The following is an 18,026-nucleotide window of genomic DNA, read 5'->3' as shown; positions in this document are numbered from 1 at the left end:
CTTTATAACCAAATTTTAAGTGTCAAAAGTTAATCTTTCTAATTTACCTGTGGAATGTTTTCTCACATCCACAAAACTGGCGATTAACGCTGTCGCTGCACAGGTCGGCATGGTTGTTTTGGGAGTATCAAGATGGCGGATGGCGACTTCAGTTTCGGTGGCCAATCAGCCATACATTTATTTTTTTTTAGATCCGTGGTTGCCGTTTATACAACTGAAAAAGGCTTTATGTGCAACTAAACAGGCCCTTTTTTCCTCACACTATGTCAATTTGGGAGCAGATTGATTGAAATAGATATATAATACTTTGTGAAATTAATGTTTTTTTTAATTATTTTTTACCAGGATGTAATAGAGCAAGCTCAAAGGTTGGAAATTCAGGTTTAAAGTGACCCTCACCAGAAAAATTGAATGAATTGATTCAGCATCTGCGTCTCAGTACTTTAATCCTTTTGTGTACGGTTACATAAAGTTTGACAGCGTAGGTTGGACGGATTCTCTCGTCTTTCCGCCGCTTTATCCAGCACGCTAACGCAGGCGTTCCCACGGATATAAAAGCGCAGCGGCTTCTTGGCCCACTCCCCGTGGGACTCGACGCCGACACGCGGCGCCTCCACCACGATCCCTTCGCGGGCGGCGACATCCGCGTCCTCTAGCCACACCTCCGGGTCGGACGCCAGGTCCCGCCGGTCGAAGTGGCGCGGGACGTCCAGGGCCTGGCACAGTTTCGAGGGGCCGTTGCAGAGCTCCTTGTCCTTGAGGGCCCGGGCCCCGTCTTTGCGTCTGGCGGCCCTCAGCTGCCTCATGACGGCGTGGCCCTGCAGCGGCTCCAGCGAGCGCAGCAGCACGGCGGCGCCATCGCCTACGTGAGAGACACGAGACCGTACGTTAGGACTGACGGCTCCACTCCGTCTCCTTCCGCTTGGCCTTTACCGTACAACACGTTACATCAAGGGATTTTTTTTTTTTTTTTTTTTGCTTCTGGAAGCCGAGGAGTTTTTTCCCTTCGTAATCCTAACGCCAATTAAACATAACTATGGTGAAAATGCCACAGGAATTATAAAGTGGACAAAAATACATAAAGGTCCGACAATGAATGGATTTATCTAACGTGTAACTATTTTGAGATTAATGGACTTAAAATTGTCATAATCCTCAGAAATGGAGTTTCTCAACAGTAAATATTCTGAGATTGCTGTAGTCCTACATGGAAGTACGTAATCAAAATACTGCATTTACAAACGTCTTATTTTAATTTGGAAAATGATGAGCAACGTTTTTTGCTCATTTTGTAAAATGTTACGGACCAAAGCAGCAACTGAGTCAATATTAGTTCCTTTTGATTGATTCAGTCATAATTAATTGAAATTAAAAATGTGCTCATTGCGGCCCGGCGGCACAGTGGATGAGCTGGTAAAGCGTTGGGCTCACAGTTCTGAGGACACGGGTTTGATCCCGGCTCCACATGTGTGGAGTTTGCATGTGCTCCCCGTGCATGCGTGGATTTTCTCCGGCCACTCCCGTTTCCACCCACATCCCGAAAACTGGGATACTGCTGGGATACGATCTAAGAATAATTTTGGCAAAGGAATTTCATAAATTCAACTTCACTCTTATTCATACTATTTTGTCTTTTATACAGGAAGGACCGCTCTATTCCCAAAGGTACTGAAGTGAACCCCAACTATTTGCGTGGTTGAAATCCGTGACTGGCGCCCTCCACAAAAGGTTTGTAATTGCATCTCTGCACCACAAGGTGTCGGTAATGCACTTTTTCGTATTAGCCAAAGCTGTGGCCTGACAAATTGAAACTCCTCCGTTCAGTTCAACAAAATGCTAACGGCTATTTTGCCACAGCAGATTTTTTTTTTTTTTTTTTTAGCCTGGGGGCCCTCAATTACTCACAGATTTTCATGACTCAGGGCAGGTCCCGATCCAGCACAAATAGCGGCGGTTCACCGTATATGGAAGCTTTACAGCGACCTTCACTGGACACGTTCATGCAGAGGTACACGCCGTAGATGGGGTACACGTAAATGGTGCCGGGCTTCATGAACATGGCCGCGTTCCTCTCCGTGCGCTTGCCACCCGCCGAGTGCGACGCCTCGTCCTCCCCGCCCAGGTAGGCTTCGGTCTCCACCACGCGGCCTCTCAGCTCCGTGCCGTCCTCGCGCCGCCGCACCAGCACCTGAAAACGAGGACGCAGCAGAGACGGCACAAGTAGGTGAAATTCTTTGTATCTATTCTGAGCCGAAACATTAAATTAAAAAAAAAATAAAGTGACAAATTTCTACTCTTAACATCTCATTAGGCACAACTGGAACAATGTAATGCGATCCAATTATATCCAAAATATTATGAAGGAAAAAACCCTTCTGGTTTAGTCTGACATTGCAACATTATCCTTAAATTATATGGTAATATTCACAATGTGATTTTGTTGTGCGGTGGAATAAAAACTCTGATGCACAATTTATGGTGTCAGAGATTTCAACATGTGCTTGAGATCCCAAATTTCATGTGGTACTTTGCAGAAGTTACGACCCAATTACCGTAATTTCTCAAGTATAACGCGTCCTGAAGTATAATGTGCACCACCAAAGTTGACCTAAAAAAAAAAAAAGAATTAGGTAAACCCTTCTACCAATGTACAATACCCACCACCAATTTGGTGCTAATCCATATGCTCAAAATATTAGCAATTATCTGTAATTCTATTTTGCAAGGTTTGCACTTTTATTCTTTGTATTTGTATTGGTTTTCAAAAAATCGTCTGTACAACAATCATTAATAATAATAACAATCTTTGTGCATGCACTGATGCAGCTGTATTATATATCTTGGAGGGAAAGAGGAGGTCAGAGTTCAGGTTGGTGGCATACATTACTGTAATAACTATAACTGTGTAACATGAGACATTGAATATGATATCGAAATTTAAATGCATACCTTTTTTTTACCACTTGATGTACCTGTATACGACTATACAGTGTGATTGTATTTTTAATTTATACTCGGAATATTAGCAATTATCTGTATTTCTATTTTGCTAGGTTTTTACTTTTATTGTTTGTACTTGTATCACTTTTCCCAAAAATTACATGTACAACAATCATTATTAATAATTTTTGTGCATGTACTGATGCAACGGTAATATATATCTTGGAGGGCGAGAGGAGGTCAGAGTTCAGTTTGGTGGCGCACATTACCATAATAAATATAAATGCATAACATGAGATCTAATATGATAATGAAATTTATATGTATACCTTTTTTAACCGCTCTATGTACCTGTATACGACTATACAGTGTACACTGTATTTTTAATTTTTTTTCCCATACCTATATATAATGCGCTCTATTGGGTTTTTGAAAATATTTTTGCGCATTATTTTTGAGAAATTACAGTACGCTTTTATGGTGAATCAAAAGACATACGTTGGGATATATTTCGGTCATGCATTCATTTATTTTAGGAGGTAAATATGCACTTTAATACGAAACCCATTATACTGTACATGTAATGGTCTTCATTATAGATTGTCGAATAGTGTAGAAAAAAATTACAGCACATTTAAAAATGCTGCACCGCTGTCTCGATAGTTCCAGCCAGCAGGTGACACCGAAGTTACCTTGCCGAGGAAAGCTTTGGCCAAAGCGACGCAAGGTTGTGTGAAGAAATCCTCCCCGAGTCTCCTGCTGGGCTCAGCATTGCGACCGCCACCGAAACAAACGCTTAGCACCGCCGTCCGCTCGTCCTGCTTCCGTTGTTTGGGCTCAACGGCAAGCTCGCCTTCACTCGCGCGTTGATTTGCTTTCCGCGACGGCACTTTTCTTTTATTCTCTGTCATTGTGCGTCGCATAGACGTGACATTTTCCTTGTTTGGGGAAAAGTAAAGCGTTATTTCCCTGCTGATCTGTTACGATTAAGGATAATTGAACGAGGTGGTTCAAACCCGGAAGTACATACAGGAAGTATGACAAAAACGGTTTGCTCTTAAAGGGACCGCGCACCATTTCACCGGTTGTGCACTACCAATAAAGTGAAAGTGATCTTTGGTCGTGTTTTTAGGGCGACGACGTTATAGAGCTCGTGCACCTGACGTCATCATTTTCACGGCGCCATATTGCCGGTCAAAAAGAGCTGCTCGATAGTGTGGGGGACGTTGAACCGGAGCAGAATATTCACAATGCCCGAGACTTGTTGTGCTGTCGGTTGTTACAACAGATGAGACAGATATTCAAAGAGATTATTCTATAGAATACTAGCTGAAAAGACGGGAACAGATCGATGGATTTCGGCAATTAAACGTGATGGCTGGTGCCCAACCAAAATATGCACATGCCTGTGTAGCGATCGCGTAATTTCAGGTATGAATGATTCTTGTCAATCTTGAATTCCCAAGAAGTATTTATTATTATTTTAGAACAATGCTTTAAAAAAAAAAAAAAAAAAAAAAAAAAAAAACGACAGGACGTACACGGAAGCGTGTGTCGGCCACACGTTAAACTTCGGTAAACCTCTCCCCGAGAGATGTTTTTTTTTCTTTTTGTAAATATGCATTGTTCTCCAATGTGCATTTAAAAAAGAAAATGAACCGTCGGTCATACAGAGATTTACGTAGGTTAACGTGTGGCTTCAAGACGCTTCCGTGTACGGGGGCTGAAGTCTATCCAGCGGTTTATTTTCTTTTTTTGAATACGCATTGGACTCATTTGAGAACAATGCATATTTTTTTAAAAAAAAATTCTGTCACAGTTATTTTTCCCCAATCATAGTTAATGAATGCGAGTTTGTGTAAAAGCAGGGGTCATTTATTGAAATATTGGTATTTGTTGTTGAAAAAATCCGAGCGGCTCCATCACTATGTGGGATTTATTCTTGATTGAGAACCGATCCAGCGACGAAGTATTTGCACGCGACCGGACTTTTCTCCGCTTTCAAACTCTTCCGTGTAAATCTCGACTTCCTCACCAGATCCATGCGTAGATCCGGTTGTCCAAGACGAGCAATTTTTTATCGGCATTAAATATGGGTCCTCTATGCTGACTGTCTCTAAATGTTTAATCGGACAAAACTCTGGGCGTCGTGCTACGAGGGGGATTTTCGCGTCGTCTCCAACCGACTTAGCATTGAGCAACGCTTTGTTTGACCGGCATTTCCGCCCAGTCACGTGACTTTGCTGACGTGGGTGCACGAGCTCAATAGTGACAGGGGGATTATTAAATATTTTTCCACGAGATGGAAGAAGGTCCAGTTGACCCGTGGATCTCTCTGGTGCTATTCAAACCACAGATAGAACACGCGCAGTGAATTTGCGAGTAAATTGACAAGAAGAGATCATCATTATTTCAGATTTCAGGTGTTGTTGTTGTTTTTTTTTTTTTTTTTTTTGCATTCTCCATGATTTAAAAAAAATGGACCAAAAACAACAACCCATTTTATTCCGGGCAATAAAAGTGCCTTTTTTTTTTCTTTTTTTTTTGAGCCTGCAGCGTGGCAGCCAGATAGAAATGTGCTGACCGCGTCCAGTCGAGCGGCGCCTCGCGTGGATTGTTGACTTTTTTCCGAGGCGGCTGTTTGCTTTGCGCCTCTCGGCAGCCTCCGATCGCCCGCGGAGTGAAGTCCGAGCCGGGCTCGTCGTCGTGATCGCAACCGAGTTGCGCTTTGCGTCATCTCAGAGATGCTTTTGGAAAAGAAAAATGTCTGGCAAGGCACCCGGACTCTACCCGGTTTCAACGCCAACGTATGAAGTCCGTTACCGTGAGGACTCAGCGTTTGATGCTTTTAATGATTCATGGCGTGCGATTAATGATTCATGCGGATCGCTAATGGCCTGCGAAGGTGTGGCGTGCGATGCGCAGGTGGTCTGCCTCTCATTGGGGTCAAACTGCCATGTTTTGAAAATGTTTTTAGCCCACGTCCTTGACACCGACACGAAGCAAAAGAGGGTGAGAAAAAAAACCTTCTTTTTGCACCTTGAATGGGGTCCACTCCTTTGGGAAGACTTCGTACGAAATATCTACGTCCGCGGGGAACTATTTACTTTGTCATAAAGGTTTCACGCCGCACGGTGGAAAAGCTGGTAAAACGTTGGCCTCACAGTTCTGAGGACCCCGGGTTCAATCCCGGCCCCGCCTGTGTGGAGTTTGCATGTTCTCCCCGTGCCTGCGTGAGTTTTCTCCGGGCACTCCGGTTCCCTCCCACATCCCAAAAACATGCAACATTAATCCAACACTCTAAATTGTCCATAGGTGTGATTGTGAGTGCGACTGTTTATCGTTTGTCTCGATGTGCCCTGCGATCAGGTGGCGACCAGTTCAGGGTGTACCCCGCCTCCTGCCCGTTGACAGCTGAGATAGGCTCCAGCACTCCCCGCGACCCTCGTGGGGATAAGCGGCAAAGAAAATGGATGGATGGATAAAGCTTTCAAATGTTTGACCATAGTCAGGGAGCATTTTTTTTTATTGTTTTCCAGGCCTGTCCAAAACTGTCATTTGGTGTCCTCTTTGATTTTTGTTTTGTTTTTTTCCAAACATGGACACTCATTGAAGCATGCGATGACCGAAAATTCGCTCTGTGCTCCTCCAAGACGTGATCTCTCTTCCACTTTGGTGCTCGGTCAGAGGAAAGAGGAAAAACGTCTCTTAATTCTCGTTTTCTTTATGTGCCGCTCTACCCCGACGCTCAAGCCCGTTTCTCAGCGTATGATAGGTGAGGCTCCAGGCGGGCCTTGAGTGCCGCTTAAGGTTCCCGAGTCGCTTCCTAAGTGCAGCTTTTACCTCGGTGGCCGTTAATTTGCCCCACCGCCTTCATGCTTTTTATCAAACGCGGACTCGCGGGCAGTCAACGCGCCTTACGTGGCTCAGCGCATGTGAAGTCGATTGTCCGGTCAAGTCTAATTAATGGAACCCCCGTGGTAGATGTGCGGCACTTAGTGGCTCATTTCGTCGGATATCCTCACATTTAGGTTAACGTTAGCCACGTAGATGGATACATTTGTTGAAAATGCTCCATTTTTATTCTAATATTTGTGGGGGAAAGGGAATTTTTCATGCATAACAATAATAGCTGAGTATAATTGTACACGATGTCCAAGTAAACATCCATCCATCTATTTTCCTTAGCCGGTGCGACGGTCTGAGCGCTCCTTGTGCGGGAAAGTCTCTTTGTGAGTAACGTATATTTTGTAAACTTCCGGCCAGTCTGAAACATCCCCATCCACGCTGCAACGTGTGCCGTCGCAGAGTGTTCATGTCCGCTGTGGACGTCTCAGAAAGACGAACACAGCGAACGTACATATATGTGTATATCTTTTTTTATCAACTTTTTTCTGGTTAGGATATAACGTATGTTAGCTCCCTCTTTGTAGAAGAAGCGGAGCAATGAGACCGGGGGATTTCCCAGTATGCGTCGGCTACGTACTCAGAGTTCCCCTGATAGTAACGCATGGGCATTAATCACAAGGACACTTTTCAGCACGGGGGGAGCGCTCAGACCGTCGCACCGGCCCTCCCTGTGTGGAATTTGTATGTTCCCCTCATGCCTGTGTGGGTTTTCTCCGGGTGGCCACTCCGGTTTCCTCCCACATCCCAAAAACATGACACATTAATTGGACACTCTAAATTGCCCCTGTTGTTGGACTTTGGGCAGGATCAGCGTAACTGACGTAAAATGCCGCAAAACGTCCGACCGATAAACTGTCATCATGATGTATTGTAGTTGACATCGCCGGGTCATATTTGTTCATAAATTTTGCATGGGCCGCAGAGGGTGTGAAAAAAGTTGTCCACCCTCCATTCGTCATCGCGCATCATTATTCACAAGTCGGGGAGAAGTTCGGCAGTGTGTTTGTTTTCTCCGCCATCTGTCAAGTTGGTTCAGGCTACAAAATATAAGCTATGATCAGATGTTACTGGCAAATAATATTTTCTTTTGAATATATGATTCCAGGATGCATTCTTGATTGCAGACAGACCATGCGGCATATATATATATATATATATTTTTTTTTTTTTTGGCAATTTGCTTATAAGTCCAGCTTTACGCACCAATCCCAGTGAATTAGCCGTCCAATGCAGGAAATCACAATTATATTTCTATATGCATGATTTGTCTCGTGACCATTCTATTTCCTTCTTTTCATTTTGTTTGCTTCTGCAAATTCAATAATCCGCTCAAAAAAAAAAACAATCAACGAGAGGCTGCTGATTTGCGAATGTGCGGCAGACTGATTGTGGCGTCCATTCACGAGAAAATGATTGACATTGATATATCGGGTCGCGCCTTCTGCATAAACAGCATATGATGGGCTCCTCCTGTCATTTTAAGGCATTATGGGCACAAGGTGGGGCCAGAGAGGGATAATTTTTCAAAAGATCGTTGAAATAATATTCTTCTATCAGGTCATACGAACACGTTCAATGTGACTCTTTGGCGGTTGCAAAAAAAAAAAAAAAAAATAGGACAAAATATGTAGTATGAACACAAAATCCAAGAGGTCAACGTTTTAAATTTTGTTTGATTCTCTTCGACATTAGCAGATTAAAAAAAATCATCACAAACGCAAATTTGGGTGAAAATTGACATTTGAATGTTGAATGTTGAAATTGACATTTGAATGTTGACACAATGTTCGAGTTAGAATAAGAAATAAATTATATATATATAAATATATAGATTTTATATATATATATATAAAATTTAAATATATATATTATTTATATTATAAATTATATATATATATATATATATTTCTTATTCTAACAAACATTGCGTCAACATTCAAATGTCAATTTTCACCCAAATGTTCTTGTATTTTATATATATATATATTTGTTTGCAGTACGATCCCAGTGGAAACGTGTCTCAGCATTCAGTATTTATTTATTTTTGTAAGTATTATTGCTCCACTGGAGCTGGGTGAGAGCGGCGTTGCGGTTCGTCACCCGTGTCAGTGGGACGGAAGCCAGTTTCGGTGGCGTCCACTCCGGATGAGGACGTCGCTTAGTCACCGGCGTGGAGAACGCAGAGGGACGGAGGGAGGGAGGGAGGGAGGGAGGGGGGAGGGAGCGCCTCCCCGCTCACGCGCCCATTGGCTGCCGCTAATCGAAGGCTCGCCCCCCCCCCCCCCCCCCCCCCGCCCTTCCCCACAGACGGTCTCCGAGCCCAGGGCGGGGCTCACGCGCTCAAACCCGGCTCGAGAAAAACTTGGGCCCGGGTCGACGCATGGAGCAGTGTGGGAAGCCTGTGTCCGTCGGTGGGGAGCTGAGACGCGGACGGCCGGGTTCCTTCCTCCAGGAACGCCGGTGCGGTTGAGAAACGCGGCCGGATTTTGGCAAGGCGGCGCTCGGGGAAGGATTTGGTGGCGAAGCCGGAGGAGGAAGGAAGGAAGGAAGGAAGGAGCCTGGTGGTGCTCGGTGGTGGTGGTGGTGGGGGGGGGTCGCATACGCCACCGAGAAGAAGCGTTCGTTTCCTGCGAGTACTTGTCAGGATGATGTGACAAGTCCCGAGGGAGAACGCGGAAACCAGATTTATTCCCCCGCCGCCGGAGCGCACCCGTGCCGCCGTTTTTGAAGGGTGAGTCGCGGCTACCGTTCCGCCGTCGCTGGTGCTCACGCGTGCGGAAGGTCGCGGAAGAGGAGCGAGTCTCCTCCTGCTCCTCCTCAGCCTCTTCCAGCCCGATGGTTTGTTTATTTATTTCTCCGGTGTGGGATGTGTGGACTTTTTCCACAGTGGAAGTAGTTGCTTTAATTGACTTATGATTATTTTGTTTTACTTCGTGTTGGAAAAGTGTTATTTCATGATGAGTCAGTTTTGGAACTTTTTTCTTGGGGGGGGGGGGGAGATGAGGGGAATGTTGTGTAAAGGAATGAGGAATGCTGCTGAATAATCATCACGGGGTGAAGTCACGCCATCATCATCATCGTCGTCGTCCTTTCCCTCCCACTCCACCATCACCTTCCTCCTTCTTCATCTTCCTCATCATCCTTTTAATGTCAAACTCATTTTTTGTCAAGGGCCACACCGTAGTACGGTTTCCCCTCAGAGGGCCGTTACATTAGATTGCCTCGAACCGTAATATTGAATTGCCTCGTCGTATTTACACGGGAAATTCGTGAACTAGTTTTGAAATCAGAAATCGGGGGTGGTTCGTTTTTCAGCTACTGGCGATGTTTTTGGCAACACAAAAATCCTTGTAACATCTCGACGTTATCATTTATGACGTATGGCGATTAGAGATTTTGGTACAGATATCCACAAGAATCACGGAAGCTGACACTGTGTTGGCTTTCATGGGCCACATAAAATCATGTGGCGGCCCGGATCTGGGCCCCGGGCTTTGACTTTGACACCTGCGCCTTTATTTACATGCGGGACCCTGGCTAAAGATTTTCTATTGAATTTGCACAGAACAACTTCTTCTACAGAACTTTGGCTTTTATTTTCTATAAAATTTCTACAGAACAATAGAATTTCTATGAGACTTGGGTCCTAAAGTTCTACAGTTCTTTAGAAATTCTTTAGAAATGTTCTATAGAATTTTTTTTTAGCAGAGGAAATTTAAAAAAAAAAATGCATCTATCCGTCTCAAAACAGAAAAAATGGATAGCCGGGTCAATTAAGATTATTTTGCGGGTAAATGTTTGGACCGGTGACGTGACCTCGGATCATTTCCCGCGGCCCACCTGACGATCGCTCACGCCGCAAAAACCGCCGGCTGGCATGTGAAGAAAAAGCGGCCATGTGCTTCCCAGATTGCCGACCCGCCTGAAAACTTTTTTTTTTTTTTTTTTATCCCTGCTTCGTTTTTTTCGAATTATGCTTCCAGGTGGGTCACGCCCCCCAGCCCAAACGGCCCCCCTCCCTCGCGGCCGCCGTTTATTAGAAACTGCTGAGTTATTTTGGCAGACGTGACACAGGAGCACATGGGGCTGAAACCTTATCACACGCAGGAAGGGGTGGGCGCTCATAGCTGGGCATGATGTAACCCCACCGATAAAGCCGAGCGAGTCCTGGACCGCTGCGCTTGAGGTCGGGGGGGAGGGAGGTGGGGTCTACGTTGATGGCGGGGCGTCCGGGCCTTATGTTGACTGCCTGGAATGTGGGTGTTGTTGTTTTGTTCCGGGGTTCTAGCTTGCGAGTCGCGCCCGCATGGCTGCTTGGCACGCCGTCCGTCACGCCAAGTTCAGCCGACAATTTTCACCACGTACAGTGTGGGCTGGTTCAGTTCACTTTGGTGCGGAACACGATTGTTTCTGTCAGAAGCGTTTTGTACCGTACAAAAAGTTTTGGTTTTTGTTCGTGTTACTGTTGTGTCCAAACAAGAGTGTTACGGAATGGTCACTTGTTGCCGTCTTCCAAGTATTTTCTCCGTCAGGTGCCTAATTTTCTGATTGCGTGCATTTCTAATCCTATCCAACCTGCTCACTCCGAGCGAGAACCTCAATAGTGTCATTTCTGCCACCTCCAGTTCTGCTTCCTGTTGTCTCTTCAGTGCCGCCGTCTCTAATCCGTTCATCATGGCCGACCTCACCGCCGTTTTATGGACTTTGCCCTTCATCCTAGCGTAGACTCTTCTGTCACATAGAACACCAGACACCTCGGACCCGTTTCTTCACTTCCTTACTAGCCAAAGTTGGACGTTTTGTTTTAAATGCCGGGTTATTGCTGTAATGCGGCAACTTTGCCCGATTTCTGCGTGAAAGCGGCTTCTCTTTTGCTCCCAACCTGAAGGTCGAATGCCTGGTCTGGTTCGGTTCGCGGTGCTCCGTCGGACGCTTGAGTAAGATTTGTTACCGTGAGGCGGCAATTTTGTGGGATTCATGTGCGAAAAGAAGCTTGTTGTTTGGTACCAACTAGTCTGTCTGTCTGTCTATCCCCGGTGTCTGGTCCGGTTCAGTTGGCTTTGTCACAGTACACAGATGTTTTCATTTCCATTGTATAAGCTTTGAAGGGTATTTCAAAGTAGCAATTATCCCAGATTTATGTACAAAAAAGGGCTTCTTTTTGTCAGTACCAACCATATTCTGCTTTTCTCTTTGAACGTCTGGTCTGCTTCAGTTTATTCTGTTTTATTGTTTTTTGTATTTGACGCGAAGGTGACTTTGGGTCATCAATGGCGCCATTTTTTTTTTCTTCCAGTCATCACAAGCTGGCGCATTTTCTCTCGCCGCAATTCTCGGTTGCACAGGCCACGCCCACCAACATGTTCATCCAATCACAGTCCGATACCTTCACATCCTCGCAGATTGTCGGAACCTTTAGAATTCGACGGCGAGTTCGTGTAAAGCAACTGCAAAGTCTGAACTCGGCACAGTGCAGTATGTACAGTATGAATAGTATTTTTATTTTAAGGGACAGAAGGAGGAGATTTTCTTGAGCAATGTGTTGTAGCAAATCTGAAGTTATGTTACGTGGCTTGTTGGATAAGTTTTATGAGATAATTTCTGTGATTGTGATTGGATGATTGACTTGACGGTAGGTTGTTGGTGGACAAGGTTTGCAAGCGTGCGTTTGTTTGTGGGATGACGGCTGACTCTCGACTGACTATGAGAGTCGAAGAGTCATTTTCTGGTGCCGTTGTTATATCTGAGGATAAACTTGCATATTTTGCTGGTGAGCCTGTGTTACATTTTTTGGGTTGTCAAAATATTGCAACACACTTGAAGTACCGCAGCTAGTCGGCCGGGTGAACCCGCCAGCTGTTGATTTCAGAGAAGCGCAATTGGTTGTTGCCAAAACCCCTGATTGGGGATTAATCGACTTTAAGCGAAATGATTAATTTCAGATTGGTCGACTAGCGAGTTCAACCCCTACTAAATGTAATCTGCCGGTCTTGGCGAGGTTTTTTTCACATTTCTTGACATGATGTAATAATCTGGTTGAGTTCGCTTTGGTGCACATTAAAAAAAAAAAAAAAAAAATTAAAATAATAATAATAATTTTAAAAATAATGCGCAATTTTTTCCAAAAATATTTTCAAAAAGTCAGTAGAGCGCATTATATTTACTGGCTGGAACTATTGAGACAGCAGTGCAGCAAATTTATGCAGTATATTTAAATGTACTGTAAATACTGTATTTTCTAGATTATCCAATAATCTATAATGGAGACACTATTACTTGTACAGTGTAATGTATTTTGTATTAAAGTGCATATTTTACCCCCCAAAATAAATGAATGCATGACCGAAATATGTCCCACCATATGTCTTTTCTCAACACAAGAGCGTACCGTAATTTCTCAAAAATAATTTGCAATTTTTTTTCAAAAATATTTTCAAAAAGTCAATAGCACATTATATTTAGGTATGGATGAAAAATGAAAAAAATATAGTCACACTGTATAGTCGTACACAGGTACATAGAGCGGTTAAAAAAGGTATACATATATTTTTCGATATCATATTCGATATCTCATGTTACACAATTATATTCATTATAGTAACGTGCGCCACCAAACTGAACTCTGACCTCCTCTCTCCCTCCAAGATATATATTACGGTTGCATCAGTACATGCACAAAAATTATTATTATTATTATTAATGATTGTTGTACACTGAATTTTTTGGAAAAGTAATACGAGTACAAACAAAAGTAAAAACCTAGCAAAATAGAAATACAGATAATTGCTAATATTCTGAGTATATGGATCGCACCAAATTGGTGGTGCGTATTGTACATTGGTAGAAGCGTTTTCCTGGTTGTTTTAAAAAAAAAAATTAGGTCAACTTTGGTGGTGCGCATTATACTTCAAGACGCATTATACTCTGGGAAATTACGGTAATTGTCTGCATGTCACCATTTGAAAATGCACTCACAGTTACACGTGTACACACACGCAAAAAAAAACCCCGGCAACATCCATCCATGATCTTTATCCACCGCTTAACGTTCTTGACTTTCGGCAGTGCACGTCGTTACGTGGCACTGCGGACCACATCCGAAAGTGATTTTGTTGCTCAAGAAGATCCACCTCGGTGCATGCTGATAGGCGACCTAATGTCTTCAAGATGACGACTCGCCGGAATTGTCGGGCTTTGGCGCGCAGGTCGCGATATGACGCAGTCGTCATTATTGCAAATGGGATTCCGGGAATTAGCTCTTGGAGGTCCTTCTCCAGAAACAGTTGTGTGATTGCCGGTTCTGGATCAGAACCGTCGCATGTGTGCTACACGTGCATCAAAAATAAGCTTAGACCGCGTTCCCGGTTTGTTTTTCCCGTGGTATTCATCCATACATTCACTACTCAAAATATGTATACTGTAGGTGCCACTTAGAGTTGTTGGAAGAAACTCCAGGCTACCAATTTTATGCACACTTCTGGAATTTGGCGACCAGTTCGGGGTGTTCCCCGCCTCCTGCCCGTTGACAGCTGGGATAGGCTCCAGCACTCCCCGCGAGCGACCGTCGTGAGGATAAGCGGTAAAGAAAATGGATGGGTGGATGGATTTAAATGTCTTTATTTTATTTTATTTTTTTAGACCACTCAAGTCAGCTCGCTTTGTTTTTGTGATAAAAATCACAAAATTGCCTGCACATTTTAGTGCCATATTAATAGTAGCATCTACACTAACGTGGATACTGGCTGTTCCACCAATAATAATTTTTTTTGAGTGGCGGGGTGTGGGCATTACATAAATCATCCGGGATTGCCTTGGCAACAACAGAAATGCCCGTACCGTGTATAGAATCAACACAGTTTTGAAGCCGCTATTTGAATGCCAAACTATTCCATTCCGATGCTTTCATGAGCGTTCAAATATCTCTTCGCACATTTTCGATCACTGCACATTTCATTCATATTCCCAACTGAGACTCGATTGCAATTGTGAGTCGCGTGCGCGAGTTCTTCTCATTGTCGTTTTTGTGATGTCACAATTCGCAAATGCGCGCGCGTGCGGAGAAGTCAGACATGTGCACCAACTTGTTCTGCCGCCTACTACTGCTTTTCCCACGTCTCCACAGCTTTTTACGCTGCCTTCATCGCAAGCGAGCGAATTATCAGCGTGTGCTGAAGGTCCAAGTGCCAAATTGTGATTTAATGACTATTTGTGATGGAACTCTTCATTTATTTTTCCCTCTTCTATTTCCATGATTATGTCATATAAGATATTTGTGCTTCTTGGAACCGTGTTTACACTGATGCCTGGCACGAAACAAAGCGTGAAAATAACTCAACACCAGGAAGTAAACAATAATACGTAGATAAATGTAAATCATAACATTACATAACATTTAATTGACCTATACTGCCACCCCCATCCCACCCCACCGCCCACTTATTTAAAGGGGAATAACAACCAAATTTCTCCTCTGACTACACTCAGCAATTATTTTTCTTATGAAATGATGGACACGCCTCTATTGTATCATATTTTCAACACATTGATGAATGTTTTCCCTCTAGATCAGATTAATCCTTTTTTTTTTTTAAAGTGTTTATTTATATTTACTGGGCAGCAAGTGTCAAGGTCCACTGTATTCTTTTTATTACCATATGATTCCGTATAACACTGCGGCTTACTGAGTTACATAGTTGTGAAACTCATCTTTGCTGTTTTCTGTCTGTATTATACTGCCCCTGGTGGTCAAGCAATGCACACCAGAAGGAGCATAATTAGGGTGCAAACTTTTTTTATTCTATTATCATCTGTTTAGATCCATCTATTTTCTTTTGCCGCTTATCCTCATGAGGGCCGCGGGGAGTGCTGGAGCCTATCTCAGCTGTCAACGGGCAACAGGCTGGGTACACCCTGAAGTGGTCGCCACCCAATCGCAGGGCACATAGAGACAAACAGCCGCACTCACAATCACACCTAGCGGCAATTTAGAGTGTCCAGTTAATGTTGCATGTTTTTGGGAGGCGCGAGGAAACCGGAGTGCCCGGAAAAACCCACGCAAGCGGGGCCGGGATCGAACCTTGGGTCCTCAGAAGTGTGAGGCCAACACTTTACCAGCTGAGCCCACCGTGCTGCCCTGTTTACGTTAAATAAAAATATTTTGACAGTATGTTTTTATCAAGAAAATTGTGTGTTTGTAAAAGCTAGCGACTGAGTCATAGTTGAACATTTCTTTTTTTTAATTTTCCACCCTTAATTGATAAAATTTTCATCCCCATTTATCTGGAAGATCCCTGATTCTGATCGGACGACGTCCAATTCCGTGCGTTGGTTTCTTTACGCTGTACCACTTGAAAGCAAAAAAATCGGAATTGTGTCACTCGCGGCGTCGGTCCGGATCCTGCCAAAGTTTGGAACAAATTGGCGGAACAATAGCGTGCGACCGCTGCGTGTGTGCTACTCAATGAGGAATGTAAACAGATGCTTTTTGCCTTGTCCTCGCCTCTTTTAATTGCACGGAGAGGCTTTTCCTTTTCCTTTTGAAGCCAGTGCGCATTAGCATTCTACGGCTGCCACCGGCTCTTCCCGGAATTACACTTGGCTCGGCCCAAGTGTCCCTCTCGCGGGTTTGTGACTCACAGGCGGCGGCGGCGGCGGCGGCGGCGGCGGCAGCGGCGGTGACGGCAGCCGCGACAGTGGCTGTGATGTAATGCGGGCCGAAGCGTGGCTATTTTCAGGTCCACCTCTACCACCTGCAGCTTGCGCTCCGCGGGCAGTTCCTAGCTAACTTTGCCGTGATCGCTTATTTGATTTTTAAGGAGACATTTTATGCATTTTCAGAAATGGGCGGAAAACGATTGACTCGGTTGCGAGCAGGCACGCCGTTGACCCCGCTATTCGGACACAAGACAAGTCAATTTTCCGGAATGTGTCCTTTTTAAGCTAACGTTTGCGGAGAGGAAGGCATGTCATTACGGTGGTTGGGCCGCCGGGAGTTTTGGGTGCCGGCGAACTGACAGGGTTGACGTCTGCAGTCGTTTAACCTCGGGGCACAGCTCGGTTTCGGGCTTGTGGGAAGGCTTTGTGTTTTTTTTTTCCCCAGAAGGAGGCGACGACTCCTTCAACTTTGACAGCCGAGCGGCGAGGGCGTGTGGGCTGTAGATTAGCTTTATTAGCTGCCTTTTACCTGACACCTTGGGACAGAAATATAAATGTAGGCCATGTTGCAACTGCACATGCCGTACGTGGCTGAAATCCCTTTGACGCGGGCTCGCGTTACGGGGTTCACACAAGCCTCCGTTACGCCAGCGTAACTTGAGGGTGAACTTGTAAACAAATCGCTGTGGTAAAACCGCTTTACTAGCACCGCTCAGGAAAGTTATGCAGGGGCAGGAGATGCGGAGCATTGCTCATTTCTGTTCATAGTATCATGTTCTCGTGAGAATTTTCCATGGAAATTTGAGCAATTTTATAGAAAGAAGCATTTATTTTAAATATGTTAAAGGACAAAGATCCGTATCATATTAGCGTAATTCCCGGCCTGCAGAGCGCACCCGGTTATAAGCCTCACCTAGTACATTTGTAAAGGAAATACCATTTGGTACATGCATACGCCGCACGTGTGTAAAAGCCGCAAGTGCCCACATTGAAACACAAGATATTTACAAAGACGGTACACAGAGAGTTTACCACTACCGCCGCTGTGCTAACTCTAGCGCTGTGCTAACACTAACGCTAGCGCCGCGCTAATACTAATGCTAGCACTGCGCTAACAGGGCTGGTTAAAAAAAAAAACATACCAGTAAAAATAACTGAGAGACGGCAGTAACACTTGTGTTTCAATGTCGGCACTTGCGGCTTTTACACACGCGCGGCTTATGTATGTACCAAATGGTATTTCCTTTACAAATGTACTGGGGGAGGCTTATACTCAGGTGCACTCTGTAGCCAGGAATTACGGTGTAGGAATAAAAGCGTGGCAAATGAGTGTTATCTGTCTGTTGAGTTCTAGGCCATCCTTCTTGTGTACATACATGCTTTGGCTACCAGGTAGCGGTTTAATTTACACGTTCATGTACAAACGAAGAAGACGGTCACATCTTTTCAGTAAGCTGCATTAATATTCAATCATTTTTCGCAGAGCATACGAAACGTATGCCTGTGAGTATTGTTAAATGTTG

The 18,026-nt window shown here is 44.4% G+C and overlaps 2 protein-coding genes across 4 annotated transcripts in view; one reads left to right on the top strand and one right to left on the bottom strand.

The window, feature by feature from the left end:
* Positions 1–410: 410 nt before the first annotated feature.
* mpg (N-methylpurine DNA glycosylase) lies at positions 411–3,998 on the bottom strand. The gene is made up of 3 exons (XM_061846793.1): positions 3,633–3,998; positions 1,984–2,188; positions 411–862 (listed from the first exon to the last, which is right to left on the bottom strand). The coding sequence occupies exons 1-3, from the start codon at positions 3,861–3,863 to the stop codon at positions 444–446; spliced, it is 855 nt and encodes a 284-aa protein (XP_061702777.1). The 5' UTR covers positions 3,864–3,998; the 3' UTR covers positions 411–443.
* The window catches only part of rhbdf1a (rhomboid 5 homolog 1a (Drosophila)), a 48,273-nt gene continuing 32,363 nt past the window's right edge, over positions 2,117–18,026 (top strand). Inside the window, exon 1 of one of the 3 annotated variants that reach the window (XM_061846789.1) lies at positions 2,117–2,220. The gene's annotated coding sequence lies outside the window, so the exon portion shown is untranslated. Of the gene's footprint in view, positions 2,221–9,402; positions 9,581–18,026 lie in introns of those variants that run through there. The other 2 variants (XM_061846786.1, XM_061846790.1) reach the window with 2 other exon arrangements.

Source organism: Syngnathoides biaculeatus, chromosome 16, assembly GCF_019802595.1.
Source record: "Syngnathoides biaculeatus isolate LvHL_M chromosome 16, ASM1980259v1, whole genome shotgun sequence".
In the NCBI taxonomy this organism is placed as follows: Eukaryota; Metazoa; Chordata; class Actinopteri; order Syngnathiformes; family Syngnathidae; genus Syngnathoides; species Syngnathoides biaculeatus.
This window is presented reverse-complemented; position numbering and strand designations above follow the sequence as displayed.